General features: G+C 37.5%; 2 protein-coding genes across 2 annotated transcripts; one reads left to right on the top strand and one right to left on the bottom strand.

Annotated features, from left to right (window-relative positions):
* Positions 1-951: 951 nt before the first annotated feature.
* On the bottom strand, positions 952-7,521 carry LOC149732969 (uncharacterized). Its single transcript, XM_089882559.1, has 8 exons — positions 7,155-7,521; positions 6,552-6,714; positions 5,806-5,825; positions 5,295-5,393; positions 4,864-5,063; positions 4,074-4,181; positions 3,041-3,226; positions 952-2,634 (listed from the first exon to the last, which is right to left on the bottom strand). The coding sequence occupies exons 1-8, from the start codon at positions 7,359-7,361 to the stop codon at positions 1,833-1,835; spliced, it is 1,785 nt and encodes a 594-aa protein (XP_089738685.1). The 5' UTR covers positions 7,362-7,521; the 3' UTR covers positions 952-1,832.
* A 2,642-nt stretch (positions 7,522-10,163) lies between these two features.
* LOC149732968 (uncharacterized) lies at positions 10,164-12,881 on the top strand. The gene has a single exon (XM_089882558.1). It carries the CDS (start codon positions 10,183-10,185, stop codon positions 12,235-12,237), a length of 2,055 nt encoding a protein of 684 aa, XP_089738684.1. The 5' UTR covers positions 10,164-10,182; the 3' UTR covers positions 12,238-12,881.
* The last annotated feature ends 820 nt before the right edge of the window (positions 12,882-13,701 follow it).

Genomic DNA, 13,701 nt, shown 5'->3' with positions numbered 1-13,701 from the left:
GGTTTAACAGACGCGCTTTTTAACTAACGCTCTTCACCACACTTTGTATAGCGCATTTTAAACAACTGTCGTTTCGCTGTTGATTCCCATCTCTTCGTTGTTTCAATTAAGTTGAACTTCACTACTGTATTCGAATAAGTCTATAACTGTGTTATGTAGTTAGGCACAGTTTAACAACATTATTTACGTAACTAAACAGCCCATAACTTGTTGGGGAATTACACACACGCAGCCACATGATAACTACAGTAAGAACGGATACACGAAACGGCTTCCCGTCATGAAGAAAATGACTTTACTACATCCACAGTCAATATTTTATTTAAAATAGTTTTAACTAAATGATATTACATAATACTGTAACAGTCTATTGCAGTTTTAAATTGCCACTGCCTTTATTAATAAAACAAATTTGACACTTAAAACCGTTGTACTATCTGTTATAAAGATTTCGGGACTTACCCACTGGAAAAATTTACAAAAACTATTCCCCTTTTAGTTAAATAAATGAATGCGCTTTAGCTATCCTCGTGTGGCGGGCAATGACAGAAGTTACAACAGCGGTGTTCTGTTTCATACACCCCGTGCCCACTATGTGCAACTGAATATAACTGCTATGATCCTTTGGAACAAGAGTTAAAGCTAGCAAACCTGACTGAAACGAAACCCGATTGAAACGTAAGTGTGTGTCGTGTGTAGCTATGTACCTGCAGTCTGCTCATTGTTTAGCGTAATATGAAACAAAATTAATCATTTTAACTTATTAATCTTCTCGTGGGGAAGCAACGGTAGTTGTTAAAAGTTATAACACAGATGTCCTATTTCATACAACTCGTGTTCGTCTAGTCATATGTACCTTTGTGAGCGTTTATGTTTTGTTTTATCGTTACCACGACAATAATTGACGTTTTGCTGGTTTGTAGCTTGTTTTAATGATCAACTCGACTGCGGTATTTTTACTTCAAATATATTTGTGCGATAAGAAAAGAATCAAAGCGTCTACTACCACGTAGCTAAAAAAGCTAAATTTCATACAGAATCATAATTCAAAGATAAACCGGCACAAAATACTTAATAACCAATTACACAAATATGCGCCATGTAGCTAGCTACACCAAAGTTATGCCGGAGCCTTGCCCAACATTAAGGTGCATAAAACATGGGTGGCTTAGTTTCGTTACATACATAACAGTCTACATGTATATAACATACAACTTAGATGGTTTTAGTTTTAAAATGAATCGTTTGAAAATGAAGTGCCATATATATAGGCTGCGTTCTTGTGTTTAATAAATGCTATAAATTTTTAAGAAAACTTTAAATAAATATATTTATAAACCACAATTATTCTAAACAACTGCAATCTATATATATATATATATTAAATATACTGCATAGAGAATTAGTTTTCTAATTCAAAAGCGCCATGCGTGTGAAGTAACTTTAACCAAGCTACAATCATAAGCTTTATGAAGTCAAATGATCTATAGGTGCAATTTGGCTAAATAAAGTGCAGACGATCCATAGGTGCAACACCAATCTTCCTGAAGTTAAATGTGCACCTTATATTTACAAATGCTGAAGCAGAAGAATATTCATTTAATGTATTTCCAATGTTTGAAACACTTTTTCACTTACTCAAGTTTTATTTCCATGATTAGATTAAATACGTTGATGAGTTTCATTTCTTTGATGTTTATCCAACATTTGAATGCTAATCCGGATTTAGACATATCCAGAAGACCAGAATCATGTTGGTTTAATCTTTAAATGCCTTTTTATCCAAGAGATAATTCCTGTCCATACATCTAGTTCAGTTCAGTTGTTACAAATTAATCCCTTTGATGTCCAGAGAAATACTTTTCCATCATCCCTTCATCCTCCCACCTTGAATGCTCTGGGAACTGGATTGATATTGGTTGCTCTGGGATAACTCTCCTCTTACCTGTCTCAATAGGCTTCCCTTGGTGTGGCTGGAACCCAGGGAGCTTGTCATCTCTTCTGAGATCATGAGGGTCATGTCCTCCTCTCATAACAAGCTCATCATTTCCCATTACTTTACGCAAGTAATCCTCATGTGCTCCATTGGCTGGGTGCCTCCCTCTATGATGGTGATGATGTTCATGATGACGTCTTCTCCCGTGATGGTGGCTTGACCTTTTGCTCCCATGACGGTGATGTCTTTGGTGATGATGGTGTCCATGGTGGTGGGAATGGTGGGACTTGATCCCTGTACCCGTGCTTCTTCTTCTTCTCCTCTTACCATGTGGAAGAGTCTGATGTTGCCTTGATCTAAATGCCTCTCTACTGATTAATCCACCGTTTTGTGAAATAGAGGGATAACATATCGACTCCTCATCTGATGTATTAAGAAGAGGAAACTCTTTCTGTTTAATCGAGGGCATCGTTGCGTTCCTCGTCATGTGTGGAGGACCAAAGTCTTGGCTCTCCTCATCTTCCATGTTATCTTGCCCAACCTCTTCACCAAGTGCGGCCCTCAGCCAATCTGGCATCGACTTTTTGCCGCCCCTTGATCGGTGAAGATCGTCAGTCTCAAATCTTGACACATTAGGTTGGAATCCCTGGTTTACAAACGAACTGGTGGCAAGCTCTCGTGGGTATCCGTATGCATTTCTATAGAATAAATGCAAAAGTGTAAACGTATATTTAAACCTTCTCAATTGTAGCAGTTACGATATTGTCAATGGAGGTAAATTTTAGCGCCATTTATGCCACACGCTATGAGACCTGAGTTTTATGCCCAGTTGGCTCATTACCCTGAAATCCAACCCATACAGAAACAAGAAACGTTAAATCTCTTGCCCAAGGTCAGGCATCCAACCCGGTATCCTTCCAGTTACAATGCAATCATCTTACCCACGACATGTGCGTCGCCAATAATAACAATATTAACACATTTAAAACTGCCTTTTATTTGAGCTAAACCCGTGTATGCACAAATAATTATGTCTGGTGGAACCAGCATCAGAATTATCTTACTAACTCTAGCCATACTGTTACCAAAGCTTGCAAACTTCACCTGTTTTCCCCGCTTCTCCCGTACCGATGCGTCATATGTGACAATGGTTGACGATGCAATACGTTTGACATCTCAGGATGGTCCATACCATACCCACTGCCCGTTCGTCGCATCTTAGGTGGTATAACCTTTCCTCGGGTTGGGGTTAACTCGCCTTCGCTGTATGCAGAGTCTTTCTCTGAAGCGCTGTAATAAGAAACGCAAAGACTGATTGAAACTTCACTAAGGTAGAATAGATGTATATAAGGTGGTTTAGAGATTTTAAGAATAGTAAATTATAAGAATGAATGAATGTAACTTATTTATCCTTGCGTTGTGGGGCAACAACAGTTATAACACCAAGAACAAAACGAATGACATCGGTTAAAAATGCTTGCTGCTAAACCACATAAACTAATTAATAATCAAAGCATATTATTTTGGAAAACGTTTCCGTGTAAAATGTATTGCCCTATTTTTGAATAGGGTTGTTCGACGATAACAAGAATTTCTTATCCGTTAGTCATCTCCAATATAATGATAGTTTAAACGTCCCTACAGCAGGTTAAGTTACAAAACAACACACTCAGGTTAGCATGAACACGTATGATTTCACCCCGCGGCGCATTTTGTTCAAGGTTTGAAGCCAATATCGTGCAATTATTATATTAATGTTGAAATTCAACGCCATTTATATCAACGAAGGTCGGGTCGGGTTTAAAAACAAAAATGCAAAAAAAATAAGGAAAACAACAGTCGTTATAACACGCTAACGAATAACTTAGAAACACATAACTTGTTCTATAAAAGCGTGACCGTAACACCCTACAAACAGTCAATAATAAACTATTCAATTAAACATATAAGTTTTAATCAGAAACATATCTTCAAAAGACATTGTGTCTATACGGCGCCGTGGTACCATATAGTATGCGGAAGTGACTTCGTTATATTCTGATGGCACAGTATACTCAGCGCGCCTGTCACTGGGTTACTGGTTCGTCACTCAAATATATTGGTATAGCGTAAATTCAACGCCAGGATATTCACATACCTGTGAGGGCGTTGATGGAAGCTTACAGTATCTTGGGGAGGGTTATTGCCGTTCTCGTAAATCTGGTCGGTTAGGTGGGGAGGGAGTGAACTAACCGACGGGAATCGCCTGAAAAAAAAAGAATTGTAAATAAATACTTCATTTTAAATTGCAGTGAATGAATGTATCTTAACTTTCCTCCCGTGGTGGAGCAATGACAGTCGTTAAAATTCTGTTTTATACACTTCGTGTCCGCTTTAACTTTGTAAGATGTTTTTTTAATGTGTGGCTGACAATTTGACAACCCATTAGTGACCACTGTGTTTGAGCAATTGCCGCTATGTATCCTGCCCAAGAACACAGTTCTATAAAGGTATCAAAGCCATGCCTCGACCTCTTATTCTCTAGTTTAAGCAAGTGTGTAATCACCGCTGTGCCCCGGGGCAAGACGTCTGGCATATATAGAATAGCATGAAACATGTGTATTGGTTGTATCAAAATAGAGCTAGCGTTCTAACCATTGTACCAGAGCGACGAACCCATTACATTATATAGTAGGGTGGTGGAAGATTGGCACCTTTCCATTCTATTTTCTCATCCCATTTGGTAGTAAACAAAGCACATTCGAAGAATTTTAAAACCGTAACCCCACGACTCCCATAGACCGTTTTTAATTGTTTAAAACACGATCAGGATATTTGGAAATTATGTGCTAAAGGTGCCATGTTTTTCCCATCCTACTATACTGTGATAACAATTACTGATCAATATTATGACAGCGAAAAGTAGATTTTCACCGGTGGTGTATTACCTTATACTGTGCTGACTCTCCGGGCGACGTTCTTCATTTTCCTCCACCTTTCTTGACCCTGATGACGCAACCGACTTCCTCCCTGATTCAACTTCGTTCTTATCTTCAACTTTAACATCTTCTTCTTCTTCTGATCCACGGAGTTTCCAAGTTATCCAGAAGTAATAAGCGAACGTGATGATAGAGATGAAACCGAACGCCTTTGTATAGAGACGTATAAAGATTAAATAACGCCTCGCTATTTGGATGAGAGACTGATGATGCCATTTTAGGAAAAATATATAGTTCGATAACGTATTTTAAATACGATAGCGAAAATCAAATTAATTACAACAACGAAGAGGAGAGAATTAGCAAAAAAACAAATAAAAAGGTATGACCCCCCAAAAAAACGTTGTATACACATAGTAGCCTATATATATAATACTAACCGACGATGCGTTCAATCCTGCGTTCCCAGCCGACTTACTTGCAGCGAGGCAAGCCCCAATGAATATGAGTAAACCGAACAACGCGAAGTATATAAGTTCCTGTAATGAATAAACTTGTTTATCTGCGCGTGGCGTGGCAAAAACAGTCGCAGAAACACGAGTGTTTTGCTTCATAAACACCGTGCGTCTGTCCTTGGCGCATCGTGGCAAGCTCTTATCACTTTAGGGACCAGAATAAGTAAGATCATTGGTTTTAAATTTCGATACAGATTTTCTTAATCATACAAAAAGTACTGTCGGGTAAGATGGAATACCGTTAGCATATACAATTTTTAAAGTGTTCTTTGTTTATTACCAAATATAGGACGATAAAAGGGAATGAAAACATGTTCCATCTTACCCCAATCTACTATAGCTAATAATTAAATTACACTTCAAATACCACAATGCGAAAATGCCTAACCAATAAAGATTTTTGTATCACGAAAAACTTTAAATTTTATTTACTTACCGTGGTAATCCAAGAGAGACCTGAAAACAAAATGCACAGTTAGTAAAACTACATGGTAGTTATGTTTGTAACTCAGAAGGTTATAGGTTTAGGATGCGCACTATAGGTCTTGTTTCACGAAAGCAGTTTTATAACGTTCCGTAAAAGTTGAAATGTCGTTCAAAACTTTATTGGTTACAAGAAAAGGAAATAACGGTGCAATATAAATTATTGGATGGTTGTTTTATATGGCAAGGGTGATATAGTAGGGTGGGGGAGATGGGACACCTTTAGCACAGAATATCAGAATATCCTAATCGTGTTTTAAACAATTAACAACGGTCTATGATAGTCGCGAGGATACGGTTTTATAAATCTTCAATTGTTCTTTGTTTACTACCAAATTGTAACCCCCCCCCCACTATATGTGTTATACGAATAGCGGTTAGCTACTGCAATAATGATTTTCATTAATTCTTATGAAGTAACTTATTTATCCTTGCGTGGCGGGGCAACAACTGTCGTTAAACACGGGTGTTCTGTATCATACACCTTGTGCAGAGTTACCGCGTATGTAACTTTGTGGGTGATTATTTTTAAGAGATAGTTTTTTCTGTATTGATCGCTGATAATTTGTTCTATACCAATAAAAAAACAATGGGTATAACTAATTGCCGTTAAGTGCCTTGTTCAATGCCACATACGCCCCCAATGGTAGCAGACTTATATGCGTGTGTGTATGTATAATGTCCAACTTCTCAACATACCGAATAGAAACGTTTTCCCTCTGGTTGAAGCCATGACAGTGAACAACAGATATCCGCTTATAAGAATCCCGAACACGAGGAACAAACAGTAGAATGTGTATGTTCCTTTGTCGGGCCAGTTTGACGCGATGATGAGACATACTAAGGCAACGATAAGAGTAAGCTGAAACGTAAATTGTGTATGAATATTCTCTAGAATAGAAACAAACGAGCAGTATAAACACTGGGCCACGGCGTTTTTTTTTTAAATTTTGAAGGGAAAATGTTAACAATGTTGCGTGTATACATGAATGCGACTTCTAGAGGTAGGCTATATTAAAATGGGGAAAGATGGAACACCTTTAGAACATAATGTTCAAATACTCAGATCGTGTTTTAATCAATTAATACCTGTCTATATGGGAGTCGTGAGGATATAGTTGTATAATTCTCTGAATGTTCTTTGTTTACTACCAAATAGGACGGAAAAAAAACAAAATAAAAAGATGTCCCATCTTTCCCCATTCTAATATAAAATGGCCATTTGCAGGATCTCACCCACGTAGTATAGATTAGATCATTTTTAAACGTGCTAATTATCCCATCGTTTAGATTATAACTTACCACTTGCACAATCCTCACAAAACCCGGGATAGTCCTTGGGTAAGTTGTATCAAATTCAAAGGGACCAAGCTTCATTTTGCTTTCTTTCTTTTCCTTTACTCTAGCTTCGGGAGCTATCCTTACTTCTGTCGCTTCATTCTCCGCCACCCTCCTAGCGAGTTTGGACCCCTGGACGTCACCATCCGGTTTCATAGATAGCCCTCCCATGTTGATAATTCGTTGATTTGAATTTTAAAACTTGAAATTTATCCCAGCTAACTTGGTAGGCGGTCGTAGCTTTATTGCTTTCCCATTTTTAGTAAAGGTAGTTACTAATTTAACAGCTCTAACCTTGGTGGATTGAAACTGGCGAATAAAATATAGTAGAGTTGGGAAAAAACGGGACACTTTCAGCACATAATATTGAAAATGCTGATCGTGTTTAAACAATTAACAACGGTCTATATAGGAGTCGTAAAGATATGGTTTTATAATTTGTTAAATCTTCTTTGTTTACTATACCAAAGGGCACGAGAAAAGAGAATGAAAAGGTGTCCCATCTTTCCCCATCCTATTATAAATCTTAGCTTTGTAACAGTGGTGATGCATGAAACATGCGGACTGCATCGCGGAATTAAATAAAGTATAGACGGCCATAACATTTTAAGTGTTCTTTAGAATTCGGGGTAAATCAGCACTTTAAAACTTACAGAAACCGACAAATGTGTATTGGCTTTATAAAAGTTAGCTTTTAATATGAACTGTGCCCTTAATTAAATAAATTTAGCGTCTTTTTACTTAGTATTCTTAAAAATTTAAGTTATATCAAATAATTATATACCGCTGACTCCTTAACAGAAATCCGTCTATAAAATATAATCTATCACTAAAACATAGTCTACCACAAAAATAAATGTAAATTAAAACTATTCTACACTTTAAAATTGCTCAGTATATTCTTTAAAATTCCTTTTAAATCGCTTTAAAATTTACAGCGCCCTTTCATGTAATGTCTCGACTTTCGCAACTGAAAAGTAACCCGACAAGTTTTACATTGAGGACAACTCTTCGTGCCCCGGGCATTGGTTGGTTCACAGAAACATTAGTTTACGTAAGAGATGAGGTGGCTTGCGTGTTTTAAATAAATATCCCATCATCATCATCATAATACGACCTCTCCGTTTTTCTTTGCTTTTATAATTAGGAACTAATATATAGTAGGGTGAGGGAAGATGGGACATCTTTAGCACATAATGTCCAACTATCTTGATCGTGTTTTAAACAATTCCATGGGAATCGCAAGAAAACTGTTTCTTTAAATGTTCTTTGTTTACTACCAAATGGGACGAGAAAATTAATGGAATAGGTGTCCCACATTCCCCCACTCTACTATTAATACAATTCCAAGTAAAACGACAATGGTCTCCGTTGAAAGACTGTTATATTAAAGCCGCCTTGTATTTATTGTTTCCTGAGAGCCAGTCAGTTCAACTAAGCTGGCAACAGTGAGTTTCTATATAGAACTGTGTGTTTATAATTAGTAGAAAATTGTTCGGCCGCACTTTCCGATCGTTTATAATTGTCACTTACTGACGTGTTTTGTTAAACATGCCCTACCCCGCATTTCTTAACTACTTCAAAAGTAAAATGGTCTTGATTTTTATCTAATGTTCAATTAAATGTTAATTGCAATACAAAATATCATTTGTGTTGGAACGGTTGTAAGATACCTGTGTATTATAGTAAGGCGGGGTAAGATGGAACACCTTTTTATTTCATTTACTGTCCCAGTTGGTAGAAGTTTAGAATATTTACAGAATTATATATTCGTATCCTCACAACTCTAACATGGAATTGAGTATTACATTAGTGCTTTAGCAATAACATAACCGTAAACTTATGTCCCCATAAAATGTCAAATATATAAATTCAACTATTTCCGTTATCAAGTTCGGGTAAAACCCAGTCCGTAATTTTTTTTCGTGGACATGAAACTCAGAGTTGTTCGAATCTGCTTACGCAGTAAAACAGCGATTATATGAATGCTTAAGCGCAGTAACTAGCGCGTGTGCAATTACTTTAATCCAAACTAAGTCCATATGTTTCCCAGGAAGCATTAGCGTAGTATAATATGTGTGGAAGCCGTGGATAGAATAACCGTTTCCCGTCGCTGTACTGCGTATTACAGGCCTCTAATCACGTTCGCATTTAGAGCTTCTACGAGTTACACAACTTTCGTTAAACTGCTCTACTGGCATTTATGTTACCGTACCAGTATTTTGCGCTGTTAAGTTTCATTTAGCCTGATAAAGACGACCTGTTCCCTGTATAAGACGTCCAAACGTCGGTACGCAAATAATGCAACATGTCTTGCAGCAACAGCAGTATACAGTCAGTTTAGACACGGTTAAGTTGGCTGTATTAGGCTTATGCAATGGTAAATTTATTGGTGCTAGTGAAGGATCTTCCCCCCCACCTTTTTTGCTAATCCCTAACCACTGACCCCTAACCCCTATAACCACTAACCCCCCCAACCATCAACACCTAACCCCTAACCACCAACCCCTAACACTTTCCACCAGCCTATTCTGCCATGTACCGGAAAGTGGGGGGAAGATTCTTCACTAGCACCAATCTATTTATAAATTAACCTATATTATATGGTCTTATGGGTGTTCAATGCTCAAGCAATAAATATCTGTAATTATTTATGTCAACACATGCGTATATTCAATTACTAGTTCTAGTAAAGATATTAAATAATAAACCATAGATATAACAGAAAGGAATAGTTTTACAGCAGTAAAAATTTAGCAGTAGTTGTATTTCTTTTAGTTTTTAGTGATCTGGTTCTATGAAAACGTAACAAACAAAAATCAAGACCAACCACTAGTAGTAATAAAGAAATTTATTTCGCCTAAATGGCATCGTCATCTTTTATTCAAATAGAAATCGTCAGTTCCTTATTATAGTTAATAATATATTATATATATAATACAAAAAATATAAAATATTAATTTATTTTTACAGCAATAAGGCTACTAAAACCATGAACTGGACATGGGTTGCAACATTTGTGTGCGTTCTTATGCTACACTTATGCACTGCAAATGAAAATGTTAACAAACTAAAACTGGATAGTTTTCGCCCAGTTTTAGATACAGTTAAAGTGCTTGATTTTGAGCCGTCAGTTTTCGACTTTTCGAAAGATTTTCTCTACGCCGGCGTGCCTGTGTTGTTTAAGCTACGCGGGAAATCCTGGCTGGAAGCAATAGAGAAAGTTGGCAATGTTTCGTTTCTAAAAGAGCAGATGCACGGCTTCCATGGTAAAGCATACAAACGAGCTATATGGACATCTGGTTGGTCAACTGAAACAAGGCTAGAGTTCAGTAAGTTCATTGATACTTTGGAAACAAATAAACTTTACTGGGACTCGGAATTACCACTTACTCATGACTTAACGTCCCATATACCGTTACCACACTTTATTAATACCCCACCCATTCATAAATTGATTTCTGCTTCTACTGTGCTCTTCACAAACACAAATGCAACCTCTGTTTTCCATCATGATGGGTCGGAGAATCTGTTTTTTCAACTTAAAGGTACAAAGGATTGGTTGTTAGCCAACTACACTGCCAGTGAGGATGCCTATGCAGATTCATACCAAGATTTACAGCCTGGATTGTCGCCCATTAACCCGGAAGATATTGACATCGAAAAATATCCTTTGATTAAGAATATTCAGTTTTATAACGTGACAACTGAGCCAGGTGATGTTCTGTATGTACCCGAGTACTGGTGGCACCATGTGCGTTCGTACGGCCAGCCGAACATTGGGTTTAATATTTGGATGGAGGTGTTTAATGTCCCGAACCTCGATCATATCAACAAAGTTGCCGCAAGTGCAGTACAACATGCGGAGTTCCGAGCAAAAGAAAAAATGTTTAAATTCCCGAACCAACTCCAGTCTGTGGCAGATGTAATGCAGAAGCCGGTTAAAAAGTCGGACACACAACATGTCACAACTGATAACTTGATTTACCTTGGATCTGATGATGGTTACTTCTATGCTTTTAACGCTTTGGATGGTACAGTAGTATGGAAACATAAGACAAGTCAGGATGCCGGCTCTACTGGTGTGTTTAATAATGATGAATCGAACCCAATAATATATTTAGCTGGCGAAGACGCTTTTGTTTACGCGTTTGAAGCGTCCACTGGTAAAGTTCTATGGAAGCAACAATTAGGTGATGCTGTTACTGCACCTTTAAGGTTGGATGCTGAGAAACAAGTGCTTTATATTTCTTCTTTAGACATGCATGCTTATGCATTGGATGTTTCCAATAATGGGAAGATAATATGGAAAAGTGGGCTTTATGCAGGGGAACTGTGGGCTGCACCTTACATACACGAAGATGGGGTAATTATCGCTGTTAAAACAAATGAAGAAACTTTTAAAGATAAAACGCCAACAGTTATAATGCTAGATAAGGTTAATGGAAAAGAGATCTGGACTTACAGCACCAAGAGTTCTATCTTTGCTACACCTGCTATTTCAGAAAAGGATGGTTTAGCATACGTTGCATCCTATGATGCATATCTTCATGTGATTGATATTAAAACTGGGAAGCTTGTGTGGAAAATGGATGTAAAAGAACCATGCGATGCCTCCCCTGTGTTATATGATGATAAAATTATTGTCACCACTTTATATGGGGCAGTACAGTGTGTTAGCATTAAAGGTAAGTCTGTTGTATGGGAAAAAGAGCTCGCCGAAAATGAAGAATCAACTACTATTTCAACCCCTCTATTGGTGCCTGGCCTTAACATGCTGTTTTCCCCAGTTGGTAACATTCTATATGCAGTTAACGTGAATAATGGGAAAATATTGTGGCAGTTTAAAGCAAAGGATGCATTTATGGCAAGTCCACGCATGGACAAAGCTGGAGTTCTGTATATCGGCAACACCGACAATTATCTTTATGCCTTCAATGCTGACTCAGGGAAATTGGTTTGGAGTACCAAAACTGAAGGCCCAGTTGTGGCAAGTGCTGCTATTCCTGATAAATATGCTGCAGATATGGTTGGAGCTTTGCTGTAAATATGTTTGTACTGAGAATTTGTTTGTAATTTTAATAATGTGACAGTTCAAGTACTTGTTAGATTAAAGTGAAATTTCACTGTAAATGAAGTCGTGGACTTCACTGAAAATATGTTTGTTCCAAAAGTAGTTTACAATTTGAACCATGTTGCAACGGTCGGATTAAAGTGAAAATTCATTGTTTTACATTCTACAGAGCAACTTTTCGATTTTCTCTTCAACATGGCGTTGATTTATATTGTACAGGGCATTGATTTATATTATATATATATATATATATATATATATAAACCCCCCCTACATTTTTCAGGGACCCCTTTCATTTTCCAATAATAAAAGCCTCTTATTCTTTAATTTAAAAAAATCTGAACTTACTATCAACTATCACAACTTATTGCTGGGAATTTAACAACCCTGGAATTTATAAAATCATCGCCACAGTTAGTTCGATGCCTTGTAGATATTCTTTTAATTTTATTGTGCCCAAGGCACCCCATGTGCAAATTGTCTTTATTGCGCCAAAGTGAGCATCTTTGTACTTGTGTTGTTATGTTTGTTGACATGAGATTGTATGTTGAATTGCCCAAGAGATTATAAGTGTAACTGTGCCATGAAGGAATCTTCAATAAATCATACCAGAACAAGTTTTTAGTATGTTTTACACTGTTAAAGTAGTCGCATATAGACCTACTAAATATAGTAGGGTGGGGGAAGATGGGACACACTTTCATTTTAATTTCTCGTCCCATTTGGTAGTAAACAAAAAACATTCAAAGAATCATAAAACAGTATCCTCGCGACTCCCATAGACCTTTGTTAATTGTTTAAAACACGATCAGGATATTCGTACATCATGTGCTAAAGGTGTCCCATCTTCTTACAGTGGTTGGGGCTCTTTGGTTCGAGCTACCTGTGTGGGCATGTGTTTCCTTGGACAAGACACTCAACGGAAATTGATCCAAACCAGCCGCCCTTAATCGGTTTCTACTCTTAAACTGTCAGCCATACAAGAATGAACACCCATGTTATAGCATTGAGCGTCTATCGTTGCCCCGTGAGGCGTGGATAAACAAGTTACATTCATCCGTTACGTGGTTTACGGTTGATTGCAAGTATATGCAGCAATTGTTAGCGTTTACGTACTCGCTGCATACGTAACATAGGGTTAATGTTAATGCAAGGGAATTATGTTATATCAGCATACACGAGTCACTCCGTATACACTGTAGGTAGAAATTCGGTATTGAACGTGCGACATGTGTATTGCTTTAATGATTTTTTTGTGGGTATATTAGTTGCACATGTACCGTCGCATAATATTGTACAACACTATAACATATAGTAGGGCGGGGGAAAACGGGACACCTTCAGCACATGATATTCAAATATCCTGATCCTGTTTTAAACAATTAACAACGATCTGTGGGATTCGCGAGGATACGGTGTTATAATTCATTGAATGTT

This window comes from Ciona robusta, chromosome 8, assembly GCF_009617815.1.
Source record: "Ciona robusta chromosome 8, ASM961781v2".
Classification (NCBI taxonomy): Eukaryota; Metazoa; Chordata; class Ascidiacea; order Phlebobranchia; family Cionidae; genus Ciona; species Ciona robusta.
Note: the sequence above shows the minus strand (reverse complement) of the source record. Positions and strands in the feature narration are given on the sequence as shown.

Excerpts from the sequence above, each read along its gene's own strand:
- LOC149732969 (XM_089882559.1), bottom strand. The coding sequence starts at position 7,361 with ATGGGAGGGCTATCTATGAAACCGGATGGTGACGTCCAGGGGTCCAAA. Across the intron at positions 4,182-4,863 it reads GAGAGTCAGCACAGTATAAG|GCGATTCCCGTCGGTTAGTT; the intron begins GTAATACACCAC and ends TTTTTTTTTCAG. Across the intron at positions 2,635-3,040 it reads GGGAGAAGCGGGGAAAACAG|AAATGCATACGGATACCCAC; the intron begins GTGAAGTTTGCA and ends TTTATTCTATAG.
- LOC149732968 (XM_089882558.1), top strand. The coding sequence starts at position 10,183 with ATGAACTGGACATGGGTTGCAACATTTGTGTGCGTTCTTATGCTACAC.